Source organism: Arvicanthis niloticus, chromosome 23 (genome assembly GCF_011762505.2).
Source record: "Arvicanthis niloticus isolate mArvNil1 chromosome 23, mArvNil1.pat.X, whole genome shotgun sequence".
NCBI classification, from domain to species: Eukaryota; Metazoa; Chordata; class Mammalia; order Rodentia; family Muridae; genus Arvicanthis; species Arvicanthis niloticus.
Genome location: NC_133430.1, coordinates 29,127,745 through 29,143,113, shown reverse-complemented (window position 1 = coordinate 29,143,113; position 15,369 = coordinate 29,127,745). Strand labels below are relative to the sequence as shown.

General features: G+C 42.6%; 1 protein-coding gene across 1 annotated transcript in view; it reads right to left on the bottom strand.

Annotated features, from left to right (window-relative positions):
* Window positions 1-3,139: 3,139 nt before the first annotated feature.
* Sptlc2 (serine palmitoyltransferase long chain base subunit 2) overlaps window positions 3,140-15,369 on the bottom strand; it is an 89,102-nt gene continuing 76,872 nt past the window's right edge. Inside the window, exons 10-12 of the mRNA XM_076921554.1 lie at window positions 11,725-11,860; window positions 10,560-10,689; window positions 3,140-8,125 (exon numbers count right to left, since the gene is read on the bottom strand). Of these exons, the coding sequence (XP_076777669.1) occupies window positions 8,006-8,125; window positions 10,560-10,689; window positions 11,725-11,860 (386 nt within the window). The 3' untranslated portion in view covers window positions 3,140-8,005. The remainder of the gene's footprint in view (window positions 8,126-10,559; window positions 10,690-11,724; window positions 11,861-15,369) is intronic.

Below are 15,369 nucleotides of genomic sequence, written 5' to 3'. Positions count from 1 at the left end.
GCAGAGTGGAACTCTCAGAGCTGCGCTGGGTTTTGTTGCTGTTTTGTTTTTATTTGATTTTGTTAGGAAGTTACTCCTGCTCTCCACAGCAGCAGAATTGAATGGTGACGCGTTGGGTGACAGCCTGGGTGTGGGGTCCAGTAAAAGGGGTTGAATACTGGCAATTTCCGCATGGTCCAACTAAGAAGATGCCTTCCTGGTACGTGATAGATACTCAAATGTTAGCGAACAGAATTTTAGCCTGTGAGAGGCTTCTAAATCAAGCTGAATTTACTAATTTTTTTTCACATTTACCGCCAATATTTTGCCATTTAGCTATACTTTTGACGATTTCTACCAGATTAAATGCAACTTTGAAGATAATAAGCTTGTTCGGTCATTCATTCATTCATTCTTTCTTTCTGTCTTCAGTCAATAATTGCTACTCCACTCCAAGCCACTCCCCCTGGTCTGGAGAGTTCTGCTGGATCCACCTTCTGATCTCATATCACTCCCACCTTTCACTGCCATGGAACTGGTATCTTTTCTAATTTTGACCACTTTCATTGAGGCACAGTTTACATATAATAAAATATATCCATTTTTAGGAGCTGGAGTAGCGAGTCTGTGGTTAAGAGTGCCCGTTGTCCTTATCAGCAACCACAACTGTAGTGGTTTGATTTTTTTAAATTTTATTTCTTTGTTTATTCATATATTTTTGAGACAGGGTCTCACTATGTAGCTCTGGCTGACCTGGAACCCACAGAGACACCCCTCCCCCTCCCTACCCTAGACCTCTAGTGCAAAGATTAAAGGCGTTGGCCATCATGCCTGGGTCATGAGGGGACTGAATGAGATTGGTCCCCATAAGCACATGTTTGAATAGTTGGTCCTCACTTGGTGGAATTGTTTGGGAAGAATTGAAGGCGTGTCACTGCAGGAGAGTTTTGAGGTTTCAAAAGACTCAAGGCATTCCCAGTGTGCTCTCTGCTTCCTGTTTGTGGGTTGGGATGTGATCTCTCAGCGGCTCTGCAGCACCAAGCCTGCCTGTCTTCTGCTATGTGCCCCACCAGGATGGTGTTGGACTCTTATCCCTCTGAAACTGCAAGCCCCAAATAAACTCTTCTGTAAAAGTTGGTCATGGTATTATATCACAGTAACAGAAAATTAACTAATACAACCATCTGGAAGTCCAATTTTAGAGAATCTGACACCCACTTCTGGCTTCCAGTGGGCACTAGGCATGCACGTGGTATACAGACATACATGCAAGCAAAATAAAATTTGAAGTGATATATCCATTTAAAACTATATGGCTCAGTGAGGTTTTTTTTTTTTTTTTTTTTGGTTTTTCGAGACAGGGTTTCTCTGTGTAGCCCTGGCTGTCCTGGAACTCACTCTGTAGACCAGGCTGGCCTCAAACTCAGAAATCCGCCTGCCTCTGCCTCCCAAGTGCTGGGATTAAAGGCGTGCGCCACCACTGCCCGGCGGCTCAGTGAGTTTTAATAAATGTATAGATTCACGTGGATCAGCGAGATGACTCAGCTGGTAAAGGCACTTGCTGTCAACCACCCAGGTTCCATCCCTGGAATCCACATGTCCGAAGGAAAGAACCAACTCCCATAAGTTGTCCTCTGACATCTACCCATGCCCATGTGTGTGTGTGTGTTTTAAAAGTATACATGAATGTGACTATCATAGCTGAGACATACAACCTTCATATGACTCTTGATTTTTCTCTGTGCTATATGAAGAATGAGAATTTTGAGGGGACAAAAATTTGTGAGGAACCCTGTGCTGTCCACAGGCAGGGTTCTATGTAAGTACATCCTCACCGTTCTCCTTATGACCCAAGGCTAGTCTTCCAGCAGAAGACTTCCATGCATGCCTAGTGCATGCAGTGGCCAGAAAAGGGCGTCGGATCCTCTGGAACTGGCGTCACAGTTGTGAGCTCCCATGTGCTGGGAATTGGACCCGGGACATCTGGAAGAACAGCTGGTGCTCTTAACCATTGAGCTATCTCTTCAGCCAGTGTTTTTAGTGAATTTGTTGGATTTTTTTTTTAAAGAGACACTCTGTGTGTGGTGTGCATGAGAGGTCAGATGCTTATTTTACTTGCTGAGGGTTGTCTCTCTCTGAACATGGAACTCATAGGTTTGTCTAGATAGCTGGCATTGGTGGGCGCTAGGAATCTGAACTCTGGCATTCATACTTGGCAAGCACTTTAAAATTCACTGGACTACTTCCTCAGCCCTATCACTTCCTATTTAGATCTATAATCTATTTTAATTAGATTATTGTACATGAATGTTAAAGGTCATCATTCCTCCCCACATGGGTATCCAGTTGCTCCAATGTCCCTAGTTGCAGCAATTGTAATTTCTTCACTCAAGAAGTACTTTGGATCTCTTGTTGAAATTGTGACCATGTCACACTTGAGTCTGTTTCTGAACTCTGCCGAGTTATTGATCTACAGGTACCCTAAAGCCAAGAACACTACAGTGTTTTGTTTGTTTGTTTGAAAAAGGCTTCAGGCAGTGTAAGTCGATGTTTAGGCTATTTTTTTCTAAGTCTTTTGTATTTATATACAAATTTTATCAACTTGTCAATGTTCACAAAAAACCTTGCTTCTTTTTTAACTGTCATATTTTTTTCTAGCCAGCAAGACAGCTCAGTTGGCATTTTGCCACTAATCCTGATACACTGTGTCCAGTGCTTGGATCCCATGTGCTAGAATGACTTCTACAAACTGTCCTCTGAGCACATGTGAACTGGCGTGAACAAGCACACAATTATGAATATGAAAGAACAAAATATAAAAACCTTTTCATTGTTTTCCCCACAGATAAAATAAACACCTTCTCCCACCTGCAAAGACAGTATAGCTGCCCTGGCCTCTCTAGCCCCTAACTAGCAATGATCCTCCCGCTTCTACTTCCCAACTGAGGTCTTTTATTGTATTCCACTTCCTCAGGCGAGTTTTCTGTTCCCACTGTTGGGTTTTCTGCTCAAGCCCTTAGCAGTCTGTAAGGTAAATGTTCATACACTCATTTACCAGAGTACGAGCCACATCTGTCTTTTCGTCATTGCTGGCCCAGTGCACTTGCTGGCATCAAGGTTAATGCCTGATATTTATTGGTTGAATGAATAAAGGCAGGTGTCTATTTCTAAATATTTTATTAGGGCAAAACAATATTTGTGGGATGATTCATCTCAAGTAGGTCCACTTTACTTCTTAACATGCACTCTGAAAATTGATATCCTCCACAACCTACTATGTATAGCTTCACAGTCATCCGATATAAAATGTAATTAAAAAAAAAAAAATTCTGGCAAGAAGGTAGGAGGCTACAGAAGAGTGATTATTTGTAAGACATTACTAAAATTGAAAATCTCACATTCCCAGATGATAAGAACATTACAATGAAAAAAGGGTTAGCATCACAGTACACCTTGAAGACTCCAGCCTACAGTTACTTGGCCACTGGAGAAATGTGGGTCAACAAGACCACCCTAACTGAACTCTCCCATAGATACCTGTTCTCTTCTCTTTCCCCCATCCCTTGTTGTTAGCTGCCTTTGTACAGAGAGGGATCATCAAGACTGTGGGCATGCAGGCTAAACTAACAGGAGAGGTTTCTGAGTCCCGTGAAGAACAAACCAGCAAGGAAGATCTCAATTCCAACTCTTGGCTAAACTAAACCTGACATACAATGTCAAACAGTAAGGTAACTCCACCACACTTGGTGGTTCATCCTCTACTCAGTTGGAAGGCCTACGCAAGTCAATCAGGATCTGTACAAGAATTACCTGGGACTTGTGCTGGACTTTAACTGAAGTTCCTTGCACATGGAGAGTGCAGAGGGCACAGGAAACAGACACCGAGCACATCAGGGTGCTGTTCCTGCAAGCACCTTTCATTCCATCTCCAACAACTGCTCCCAAAGAACAAAGCTTTAGGCATTGCTTCCTTAAAACAGTGGCACGGGGACAAGAGCCACAGCATCCTTCAGGGTTGGCTTATTATAATTCATCACACTAGAAACAGTAGTTTAAGGCCACACCAGAGTAAACAAGTAAACACCCCGACCTCCACCAAGCTGCTCCTAAGGGTCAACTGTGGACGTGAATCTTCAGACTCTGCGAAGATGAAAATGCTCATCACCAGGGCTTAAGCAGGTTCCTGTGTTTCCTTCCTCCTAGAAACCTTTCAATCTACAGCAAAAAGCATCTTGGGAAACAGAAGCCACTGAAAACGACAACAGAAATAGCCTTTGGTAGGCAAGAGAGAGGATCACTGGTGGACCTTTCTCTGAACCCTTTTTGCAGGCTAGAAGCCCAAGCACACATTTCATGTGGGTAAAGCAGAGGGGAGGAAGGACATGCTTTTCTCCACATGGAAGGTATTGTGATTGACTGGTTTAATGGATTAAGATACCTGCTGGGCACTGAGTTTACTGTTAAGCAGGGAATAACATCCATAGGTTCTGGAACTGGGGGTGGGAGGAGCAACAGATCCTTTGATAAACTGCCAAGCAGAATGCTGATTTCCATAAACCCCTCCCTTCATAGCCCCAGGCCAAGGTGATTTCATCTGTAAGAAATACAGCTCCTGATCAACACAGCTCAGGGAGGAAAAACCACTGACTGCTCTCCTTTCCCTAACTAACTCCATACTGGAAGTAAAGAGACACACCTAGCTGTGTCTTAACTAGAACACTGGGAAAACAGCATCCTGGCATGAAGTTATAGCAATCCACCCTCTTTTTTGTTGTTGTTCTTTCTGGAGAGAGTCTCACTTTGTAACACCAGATAATCTAGAATCCTAGAAAATACTCTTACATCTGTATTCTGAGTATTGGGATTACAGGTGTGCACCATCACCATGGCAACCATTTATTTACATGTCTATGGGTTTTGTCAAAATACTGTAATTAGGTAGATTCATCAATTTGGAAAAACAGGTGGTAGCAGGTATCATTTCCCACTTTGTCCAAAAAGGCAAGAAATCTAAGCCAGATGTTTATTCTGCTTTTTGCAAGATATATTACACACCAGGTAATGTGGCTATATCCTGCCAGTCATCAGAGACTCAGATATGGATGCCCTTAACTAATAAGAGAAAAAACACTGAAGTGCATGGTTGTGCATGCAAGGAGCAGGCTGTCTGTCCTACAGCTCCCCAAACGCTGCACCAGCACTTGTCAGTCTTCTCTGGAGGCCAAATCCCAACCACCAAGAAGATACAGAATGAAGAATAAAGGATCAGAGGCAGAGCTCTGTGACGATGTTCTACCCTTCAGCCTATGAGAGGGCATGGGCTACAAATGAGGCCATACGGAAGGAAGCAGCTCATTTTGAAAGTCTGCCTGGGCCAGAAGAGGGCTGGCTACTGCCCCCCCCACCCCCCATTTAAATTTTTTTTTTACCTTTATTTTATGTATTTTGCCTACATGTATGTCTATGTGAGAATGTCAAATCTTGGAGTTACAGTTGTGGGCTGCCATATGGGTCCTGGGATTTGAACCCGTGTTCTCTGAAAAAGCAGTCAGTGTCCCCAACTGCTGAGCCATCTCTTCCAGCTCCAAGGGCTGGATTCTTTAAACAAGGATACTATAAAGGGGAGACATTCACTGCCCTTGCCCCTTGGGCCAAATCTTCTGCATGATTCTGGTTATCTTCTGGTTCCTGATGTGAGCTGTGAAGTGGGTCTTACAATGATAAGAAGCATGAGGCACAGTACAGTTGGCTTTGGTGGTGATGGCTGACTTATGTATGCCTGAATCTATCTAAGGCCCAGATCTCTACTCACTTTCAAATGTCAGACTAACACACACTCTTATCTCCTCCGAATTTTAGATAATCACCTATGACGTGACAGGGCCAGGGATTTCTATTACAGATTTATAATTAACCAGCCACATATAGTGTAAAAACCATCTTGTCCTCTAGAAAGTAGAGATCATGGGTAGATCACAGGGGCTTTGCCTTTTCAAAACAAACAAGAAAAAAACCAAACAAACAACAATAACAAAACAAAAAAACTTTAACTTAGTTACATTTAGCCTGAAACAAACTTTGCACCAACCAAGAGATACATACAGAAAAATTTAGATGCCTGAAATAGCATTTAATTTGAAGTGATTTTATGTAAGCTAAGAGACTAGCAGGCATGGTCATTGCTTAAGGTTTGTTACTTTTGCAAGCCCTATGTCTATATCATTAAATAGTAAGTGCTGTGTAAAATACTTGGTATTCCAGTGGGATTCTACAGGGAGAAAGTGAGGAAGGTGTTTGAGCTTTATAGGACTTAGATATGGAATCTTTATACATGTAATTCTCATTCTCATATTCTCTCTCTCTCTCTCTCTCTCTCTCTCTCTCTCTCTCTCTCTCTCTCTCTCTCTCTCTCTCTCTCTCTCTCTCTCCCCGCACCCTCCAGGTTTCACGATGCAGACCAGGCTATCCTGGAACTCTATGTAGACCTCAAACTGAGATCAGCCTACTACCTCTGCCTTCTGAGGTTACCACACCCAGTCTGTTCACCCATTTCTATTCTTTAAAAACTCCACATAACAACCTTAGAACATCTCAAAGGCTGAAAGCTCACAGATGCCAAGAGGGCCAAAGATAACAGATCCAGGGCATGGAAACAGAGATTCACAAACGATAACTGCTTATCTTCTCTTCCATGTACCTACAGCTGACAGGTCTCCAGAAGAACTTGGTTTAGGCATCTATCAGTAATAAGAATAACTTTAAAGAATGACATACAAAATGTACTTCTAAACAGGTTTTTTTCTGTTCTGTTTTTCCCCCATTCTGTTCCCAATCCTTGTTTGTAACACTTGATCACTACTAAAACACAAATTCATCTTCAGTACAATAAAGCCAAACGTTCTCTTCAATTAAGCTTTGGTCAAAAGAAAAAAATTAACTTTAAAATGGTGCTCTTCAGATGTGGTCTTTGGTCAAGCAATGCAAAGCTCTGAATGAAGTCCCTGACCTGGTTGGTGACGAAAACAGAGGCTATTCCAGTTTAAGAAAGAGGTATTTGATCAGAATTCCTCAAAGGGGGTAAAATACAATGGAAGCACAAGAAAAGCCAGCCAAGATACTGGGCAAAATCTTCTTAGTGCAGGAGGAGCAGAAGAACCGAGCTTTGGAAGAGCACTGTTCCTGTGAGTCAGACTTACACCACTAACGGTGTAAGCAGAACATGAGCAAAGGACTGACTAACACTTGACTTTATTAGGCCAGATCTTAATTTGGACCCAGAACCAGCAAGAGACTGTTGTAACTTTGGAGGTGGGAAGCATTAGGGCTGGATCTTGGGGAGAACCAAAATGTTGGACACATCTTCAGCCTATGACCGACCGTATGAAGGAAGAGCTGATAACGGATAAATTATTTGGTGAACAGAACGAAAAAAGAGAGGCCAGTCTTAGGAGGTCCTTGGCCAGGGGGGTCACACAAGGCTCCTGGCCTTGGCAACATTTACCTTAAGACTAAAGACAGAATGCTTTGGTCGACTAACTTGCCTGGCTAAAGAGAGATTAAAGGGGGGGGCAACCTCTGAGACCTGGGCGGGAAGTCAGCAGAAGGCACTTGCTCCCTAGGGAGGGGGCCAGTGAGTCTCGAGGCTGGAAAGCCAGGGCCTGAAGTAGGTCTTGATGGATCCAAGCCTATGAGGTGACTGCAGCCGGGAATGCCTGTTTCAGAAGCCACAGGCAAGGGTCAGTGTGATTTCACAAGTAGAATAGTTATAAAATAAAACATTTTTTAATGCACAAAGTAATCGTGTGTGGGGGTGTGTGTGAGGCTCAGCAAACAAAGAAAGAATGTGAAGCAGTTTGGTTTTTACTATTTACAAAATGCCATTTGGAGTGGACGTGGCCACCTTCAGTAGCTTCGGAAATGTCTTTCCCGTGAAGTGGTCACTGAAGCATGGTTCCTGGAAGTGGCTCAGAAAGGCCACACACTGTCCTGGGAGGAAGTATCCCCCTCGAGGGAGCACCAGAAAGGCTCAGTCTTCTGTCTCCTCATAGGTAGTCTCATCGAAGGGCCTGTCCAGCAGAGGCACCAGCCGGTGGCGAGAGTACTTCAGTTGCAGCAGATCCCCAACTTCATCTATCTCCTTCAAAGCCTGAAGAATGTAAGAGAGAAGTCAGCAGGGTCCAGCAGGGGGCAAGTGCACCCATGGCTCTCCTGAACAGAAACATCACTGGCAAGGTTATCTTGGTGGGACACACTGAATCCAAATCCTCAGGAAAGATTGCACACAGCTGTGGCAGAAACAGCATCTGAACAAGAGCTCAGGCCTAGCTACTTAAATGGACTGTGTATCCACGCATGACCACAAAGACTTCGACTCTTCTAAGTTTAATGTGTTTACAGGAAAAGGAACAGGTTTCCTGTTGGGATTATAGCTACAATGCACACCTTGGGTCTGTGATTGGCTCAGCAGGCAAAGGCACTTCTATGGTCTCACAACCTGAGATTAATCCCTGGCACCCACATAGTAAAGAATCAACTCCTCCAACTTTCCCTTTGACCTCCATATGCAAGTCATGGAGTGTTCAAACCCACTCTCAAACACACAATAAATAAAAAGCATACAAAGATATTATAAAAGAAAATGTGCATTTTAGAACTGTTTACTAGCATAAAAGTAAACACTTCCATGGTTAAACTTATTCTTAGTTGTCTACCTGAGTCCTGATGTTGAGACTACAGGGGTTCTGTGCACACTAGCCCCGAACTGTGACCCCACTGTGTAGCCCCCCACATGCTGGGACTAAGGTCTGCATCACCATGCGTGGCCCGAGACTCCCTTTTCATTTGGTCACTGCTGGAATCTTGAAACACGAATGTGGTACAGGATATTTTACCTGACAGCTTTGCCAAAACCACATATTAGCTCTAACAGCTTTTTTTTTTTTTTTGTATACCGTGTGCATTCTATACAAATATATTCTACGGAAAGATGGATTCTTATGAAAAAAACATTATGTTGCTGAGTAAGGGAATACTCTTGGACACCCCTAAGCTGCTGCCCTGTCCTTCCCATTCTTCAGAACAGCTTTACTGACTCTGTATTTTATGTGTTGATTCTATGTATTATTTATAGACACACACACACACCCCAACTAGAGAGAGAGAGAGAGAGAGAGAGAGAGAGAGAGAGAGAGAGAGAGAGACCATCAATTTGAATAAGAGCAAGAGCAGGGGAGGGAATGGAAGGAGAAAGGGAAGGGAAATGATGTAATTATAATCTCAAGAAAATATAAATAAGTCAGTATAGAAACTTTTACTATCAAGGATTCAAAACCAGAATAGACGTGCAAAGGACTGAAAAAAAAAAGGACACCTTTACTATCTAAAAACTGTACTCCAACTAGAGAAAACAAATGGGATTGATAAACTGGACCAACTGGGTAAGTCAGAATGTGAGAAGAGCAGCTCGAAAAATACCTGCAGTTTACAATACCGGCGTGTCGCACAGGTCACTTAAAGAAGGAAGACCAATCACTAGTAAAGTGTTCTAATAAAAAAAAAAAACTGAAAGTTTTCTCCCCGGTTTTTGTTTTGTTTGTTTTTGAGAAAGTTTTCATTACTTATCTCAGGCAGGTTTCAAACTAGTAACCCTCCTGCTTCAACCTCCTAAATGCTGGGATTACCAAAGGCACACATTATTATGCCAGGTCAGGAATATATCTTTAATGAGAGAAATTTCATTTTGTAGATACAGGGAAGAATGGTCAAAAGTCTTTAGCTGTTAAGAAACAGAAAATGTTAGCTGGGCATGGTATCATACCCCTTTAGTCCCAGCATTCTGGAGACAGAAGCAGATGATCTCTGTAAGTTAAAAACCAGCTTGGTTTACATAAAGAACTCCAGGACAGCCAGAGCTACATAGGGGGACACTGTCTTAAAACACAAAACAAACGAAACAAAAGTGTCAATGAGATTGTTATTACAGTACTTTTAAAAACAGGCATTCACAGAATTCATTAAGATTAGCAGATCTTAGCTGGCATCACGACACATGTCTGTAATCTCGGTGTTGGGAGGCAGAGACAGGCAGGTCTCTGTGTGTTGCAGATCAGCCTGTGTCTAACAAAGGAAAACAAAAAAGCACAGTATCAACTCCCCTCAACCCAACCTACAAGGAAGCCATTATTAGTTTCAAGAACACACTCTCTCTCTCTCTCTCTCTCTCTCTCTCTCTCTCTCTCTCTCTCTCTCTCTCTCTCTCTCTCGTGTGTGTGTGTGTGTGTGTGTATGTCTTAGGGTTCAAGGGGACAGACACGCAGCCAGGAGGATTTTCAGTGTGGATACATAGTGAGTTCTGCAGCAATCTTGACTACTGTTTATTGAGACTGTCACCAAACAACACAGAGGAACTTGGAACTGGATTTGGTGGATGATTCTGAAGATTCTGCAATTGCTTAGAAATTGCCATTTTCAACAGCACTGCTTGCCACTGTCTCAGCAGCCAGGTTCTAGGTGCCTGACAACATCAGGCGATTAAGCCGTCTGATACACAACCTCTTTTAGTATTGATCAAAGGCACTTACCGTGTCAAGTATTTCTTTGGTATGAGCTGCTGACAGGCAAAACCTGGCTCTGGACTCAATGATGGGGGTGGCAGGGAATCCCACCACAACGACACCAATGTTCCGCTTCAGCATCTCTCTTCCAAAGGCGCTACAAAAGGAATCAGGAAATGAAACCAGTGACTGCAGCTGGGCATGGTGATGTGCCCTTGAAACCCAGCACTCTTTCCAGGCTAGCTCCATCTACAGAGGTAGTTCTAGGGCAGACAGGGCAAGGGAGATATCCTGACTCGAAAAAGAAAAGCAAAAACCACAAAAAAGAAATAGCAGCCAATACCAGGTCTTGCTGGCCTGGGTATTTGACGACACTTAAACACTTAAAACTGGTGTTCTAAGAATTCTGTTTATCCAGTTCTGTTAGTCATTCCTTCACAAGGGTGGAAGAATGTAACAGGCAAGGACTAATTCTGATAAAGTTTATTTTAAGTGATAGCCTGCTCCTGAAATGTAATAGTGGTTAAGATTTCAAAATAAATCTGTGTTAAATTTCAGGCCTCTTTTTACAAGTTTGTGAGGACAGAGGACCTGTGTCCTCTACTGCCACTAGTGTGGCTGGTTGACTGGAACTGGCTCTCTAGACCAGGAATTTAAAAAACAAAAACAAAACCAAAAAAGCTACTTAGGACTAAAGCTGCTTCTAGGGTACAGGCTGTTTGAGGCTGGAGGTCAGTAGGTCACCCAAACTCCATAACTGTTACATAACAACTTCCTTACAGCTGTCTTGGGGCCTTATTCTACATCTGAATCTTGACTAAATAATAAATTCTAACCTGTTTTCCAAATTATGCTCTCTGTTTTATCTTCTTTTTGGCTACTTGACTCATTTTTACTCTTCCCTTAATCTGTTCAGAGTTTGGGAATAAAAAAAGACTCTGCCCATGACAAGTATAAGAGTAGCACGTTTAATCCCAGCACTTGGGAGGCAGAGCACAGTCTGTATAGTGAGTCACTTAGGGCCAGCTAGGGCTACACAGTGACATTTTCTTTCAAAAATGCTTGCAAGCAAGAAAAAAGAAAAAATCCTGCTGGTATAGCAACACAGGAATGCCAACTTATTCTCCCACTGCAGCCCCAATATATCCTCTGTCTAAGGACAGGCTGGTCTGTGACTTTCCACGCAATGTACCCAATTTTGGCCGGCATGTAGAGCATCAAAGGCACCACCGGAGAGTCTTCATTGCCATAGATGATGAACCCCATCTCCTTCAGCCGTCTCCTGAAATACCTGGTGTTCTCAGCCAACTGTTGTATACATTCTTTGCCTAGAAAAGGTCAAAATAATACTAAGGAATGGAAGAAAAAGAGAAGTATTTTCCCTGACTTCTTTTTATCTCTTTAGGTCTGCTATTCTTGTTTTCAGGTGACTTTTACTGTATAGTCCAGGATGTCCTTAAACTCTTGGAATTCCTGCCTCAGTTTCCCACGTGCTGGGATTACAGGCATGTGCTACCACACTGCTTTCTTCCAACATACAGCAGTCTGCATACTAACTTGTGTGGACGATAAACATAAATGTGCTTCCTCTGCATCCTGTCGCTTGTCACTGAGCTGCTGATAGCAGAGTTGGTTTTTGAATTGGTCCTGGGGAATCAAATCTAGGATCTCATGCATGTTATACAAGCACTCTACCACCAAACCTGCCATAGCTGTCGCGACCTACAGCAAGTTTTACAGTAATGTACAAAAGAAAGTTTAATGGCTAAGGGCTGAAGATGTGGTTCCGTGGTAAAGAACCTGCCTAACATAGGCCCTACAACCCTTTAAAAAAGAAAGAAAGAAAAAACAGGGCTGGAGAGACGGCTCAGCGGTTAAGAGCACTGACTGCTCTTCCAGAGGTCCCAAGTTCAATATCCACCAACCACATGGTGGCTTACAACCATCTGTAATAGAGTCTGATGCCCTCTTCTGGTGTGTCTGAAGAAAGTGGGTGTACTATAGTATAAATAAATAAATAAATAAATAAATAAATCTTTAAAAAAAAAAAAAAGGAAAAAGAAACTGTGTCATGTATGGCATTCTAGCATCTCTCTTGGTCACAGTGCCTCATTGTACACACCCTTAACAGTGCAGAGGACACCTATCCCACCATTCTACATGTTAGGAGACTCTCACAGAGGCAGGACCTTATTACTTATTCTTATTCTTATTACTTATTCTTACTTATTGCCATCAAGTAAGAAGAGGCACTGCCAAAAATAGAATCTGGGCCTCCCAACATCAACATTACTTCAAGCAGCCATGGTGGAAATACTTTCACAAATCTGAGCACTGACACTGCCGGTTAGATCTCAAATTTTGAGTCACTTTGTATTGCTATCTCCTTAAAACCTTTACCAGACAGCGAGAGCCTACCTAGTACAAAATCTCTCTAGCTAATCTCTAAAACACAAGTTTGCTTTGTTTTGGTCGGTTGGTTTTGGTTTTTCTACGTAGCTCTGAATGTCCTCAAACTCAAGAGATCTGCTGACTTCTACCCCTGGTGGGATTAAAATATGGTTTCTAATTTCTAAATGAATAAATTATTGGTGAAGTGCTGACATTACATTATGGTCAGATGGCCAAACAAGACAACAGTTTTGAAAGACTAATTTGCAGAGCAGAGTGCTAATATGTTTTTCTTCACAGTCAAAAATGTTGATAAGAGAAGGCTGGAGTAATTTTCTCATGTTAGAATTCAAGGATGATACAATTCATAAGTTTATCAACCAATCAAATGTCCTTGGAGCTAGAATACTGACATATCCATCGAGCATGGAAAACCATACTCGATAAGCTGGAGACACACAGCCCCAAATGAGCGTCCTTTATATATATAGTAATGTCAAGTGGATCAGAGAAAACACTGAACTTTAGACTGGACTAATCACCCTGAACACCAAGGAACACTGGTTAAGTTGTACATGTGCCCTATGAAGAACAGGAGCTAATAATAGGTGTGTTATATAAGGATTCCAAGAACTGGGTTCTCAGAATTACACATCCTAATTTTTTGCAATATGAAAAAGATGCTTGTTCTATATTTTAAAACTTTATTAATTGGCTAAAAAAAAAATTGAGACAAGATTTCATGTTTTAGTTAGGGTTTTTAGTGCTGTCAAGAGTCTGTACCCTGAGCAAAGCAACTCTTTATTTTTGTGTGTGGGGTGGGAGATTAAGATGGTGTTTCTCTGTGAATTCCTGGCCATCCAGGAACTTGCTCTGTAGACCAGGCTATCCTCAAACTCACAGAGATCTGCCTGCCTCTGTCTTTTGAGTGCTGGGATTAAAGGCCTGGCTAAAAGAAAGCATTTACTTGGGGACTTGCTTACAGTTTTAGAGGTTTAGTCCTTATCATCAAGGTGGGAATGCGGTGAGGCAGGTATGCTGTTGGAACAACAGCTGAGAGCTTTAACATCTTGGTCCTTAGGCAGCAGGAAAAAAGCCACTGGGCCTGGCATGGGCTTTCTGAAGCCTCAAAGACCACCTCCAGTGACACACTTCCTCCAAGGTCACACCTTCTAATCCTTCTCAGTTATCAAATGGGGACACTAAGCATGCAAATATATGAGCCTTTTGGGGCCATTCTCATTCGAAATACATATATTTACTACACATATATTCTAGGCTATCAGAAAATGACCTCGAATTTCTGATCCTCCCAATTCCATTTCTTTTTTTTTTGTTTGTTTGTTTGTTTGTTTTTCTTTTGTTTTTCCGAGACAGGGTTTCTCTGTGTAGTCCTGGCTGTCCTGGAACTAACTCTGTAGACCAGGCTGGCCTCAAACTCAGAAATCCGCCTGCCTCTGCCTCCCAAGTGCTGGGATTAAAGGCATGCGCCACCACCGCCCGGCTCCCAATTCCACTTCTAAGTTTACATGTGCTACCATGCCAGGTAGCCACAACAATTCCTGGCACTTATAAAGTTATTCACCCACCAATGCAGTGCTAGGTATCAAACTAGGGCAGACATCCAACCAAGTGAACTACATCACCAGCCTCTTCCTTCACTTTTGGAGGAGACTTCTACTTCCACACTTGCCTTAATACTGGGACAAGATTTATCTTCCTTAAATAGAAAGCTGGACAAAACAATGGCTGTCAGACACGGCAACCAGAAGAGTTGAAAATGTTGCTTCGGAGATGGAAGCATGGTGAACCTTCAGGAACCTAATGCCTAGAAGCAAGTTCCAGGTTGCTACCCAGAGAAGGCAGACCTAATCTTGTCTGATGAAATCAGAATTGGAGTGGTCAACCTGACTAGGACTTTGTTGGGCAGTAAGTAGAAGGGGAGAGGAGTGAGCTTTGGCAAGACCAGAACTGCACTTGTATGAGAAGAAAGTAGCAAGGACTGGAAAATTCCCCCCAGAAGGCAGTAGCCCCAACAATTCCTGGCACTTATAAAAAGCTCACAATAGTTATTCACCCAACCAAAATGTGAAGATGGCACAATGCACACAATAGCCCACAGAAGAATGTCACAGAAGATGGGCTGGGTATGGTGGCCTATTCCTTTAATCGAAGTATTTTGGAGGCAGAGACAAGTAGAGATCTCTGAGTATGAGGCTAGCCTTGACTACAGAGCAAGTTCCAGGACAGCCAGAACCATTACACAGGGAAACCCTGTCTTGAAAAACCAAAAGCAAAAAAATTAAGTCTTGATATACCTTAACAAATCTGAAAAGCAAGTCTCAAGGGGATTTGATTCTCAGAGCAAAGCTCAGTGGTGCTGAAGGGACTACAACAAAATAAAACATCCAACTGGTAACGTCTATGACAACCAAGAAAACTGCAG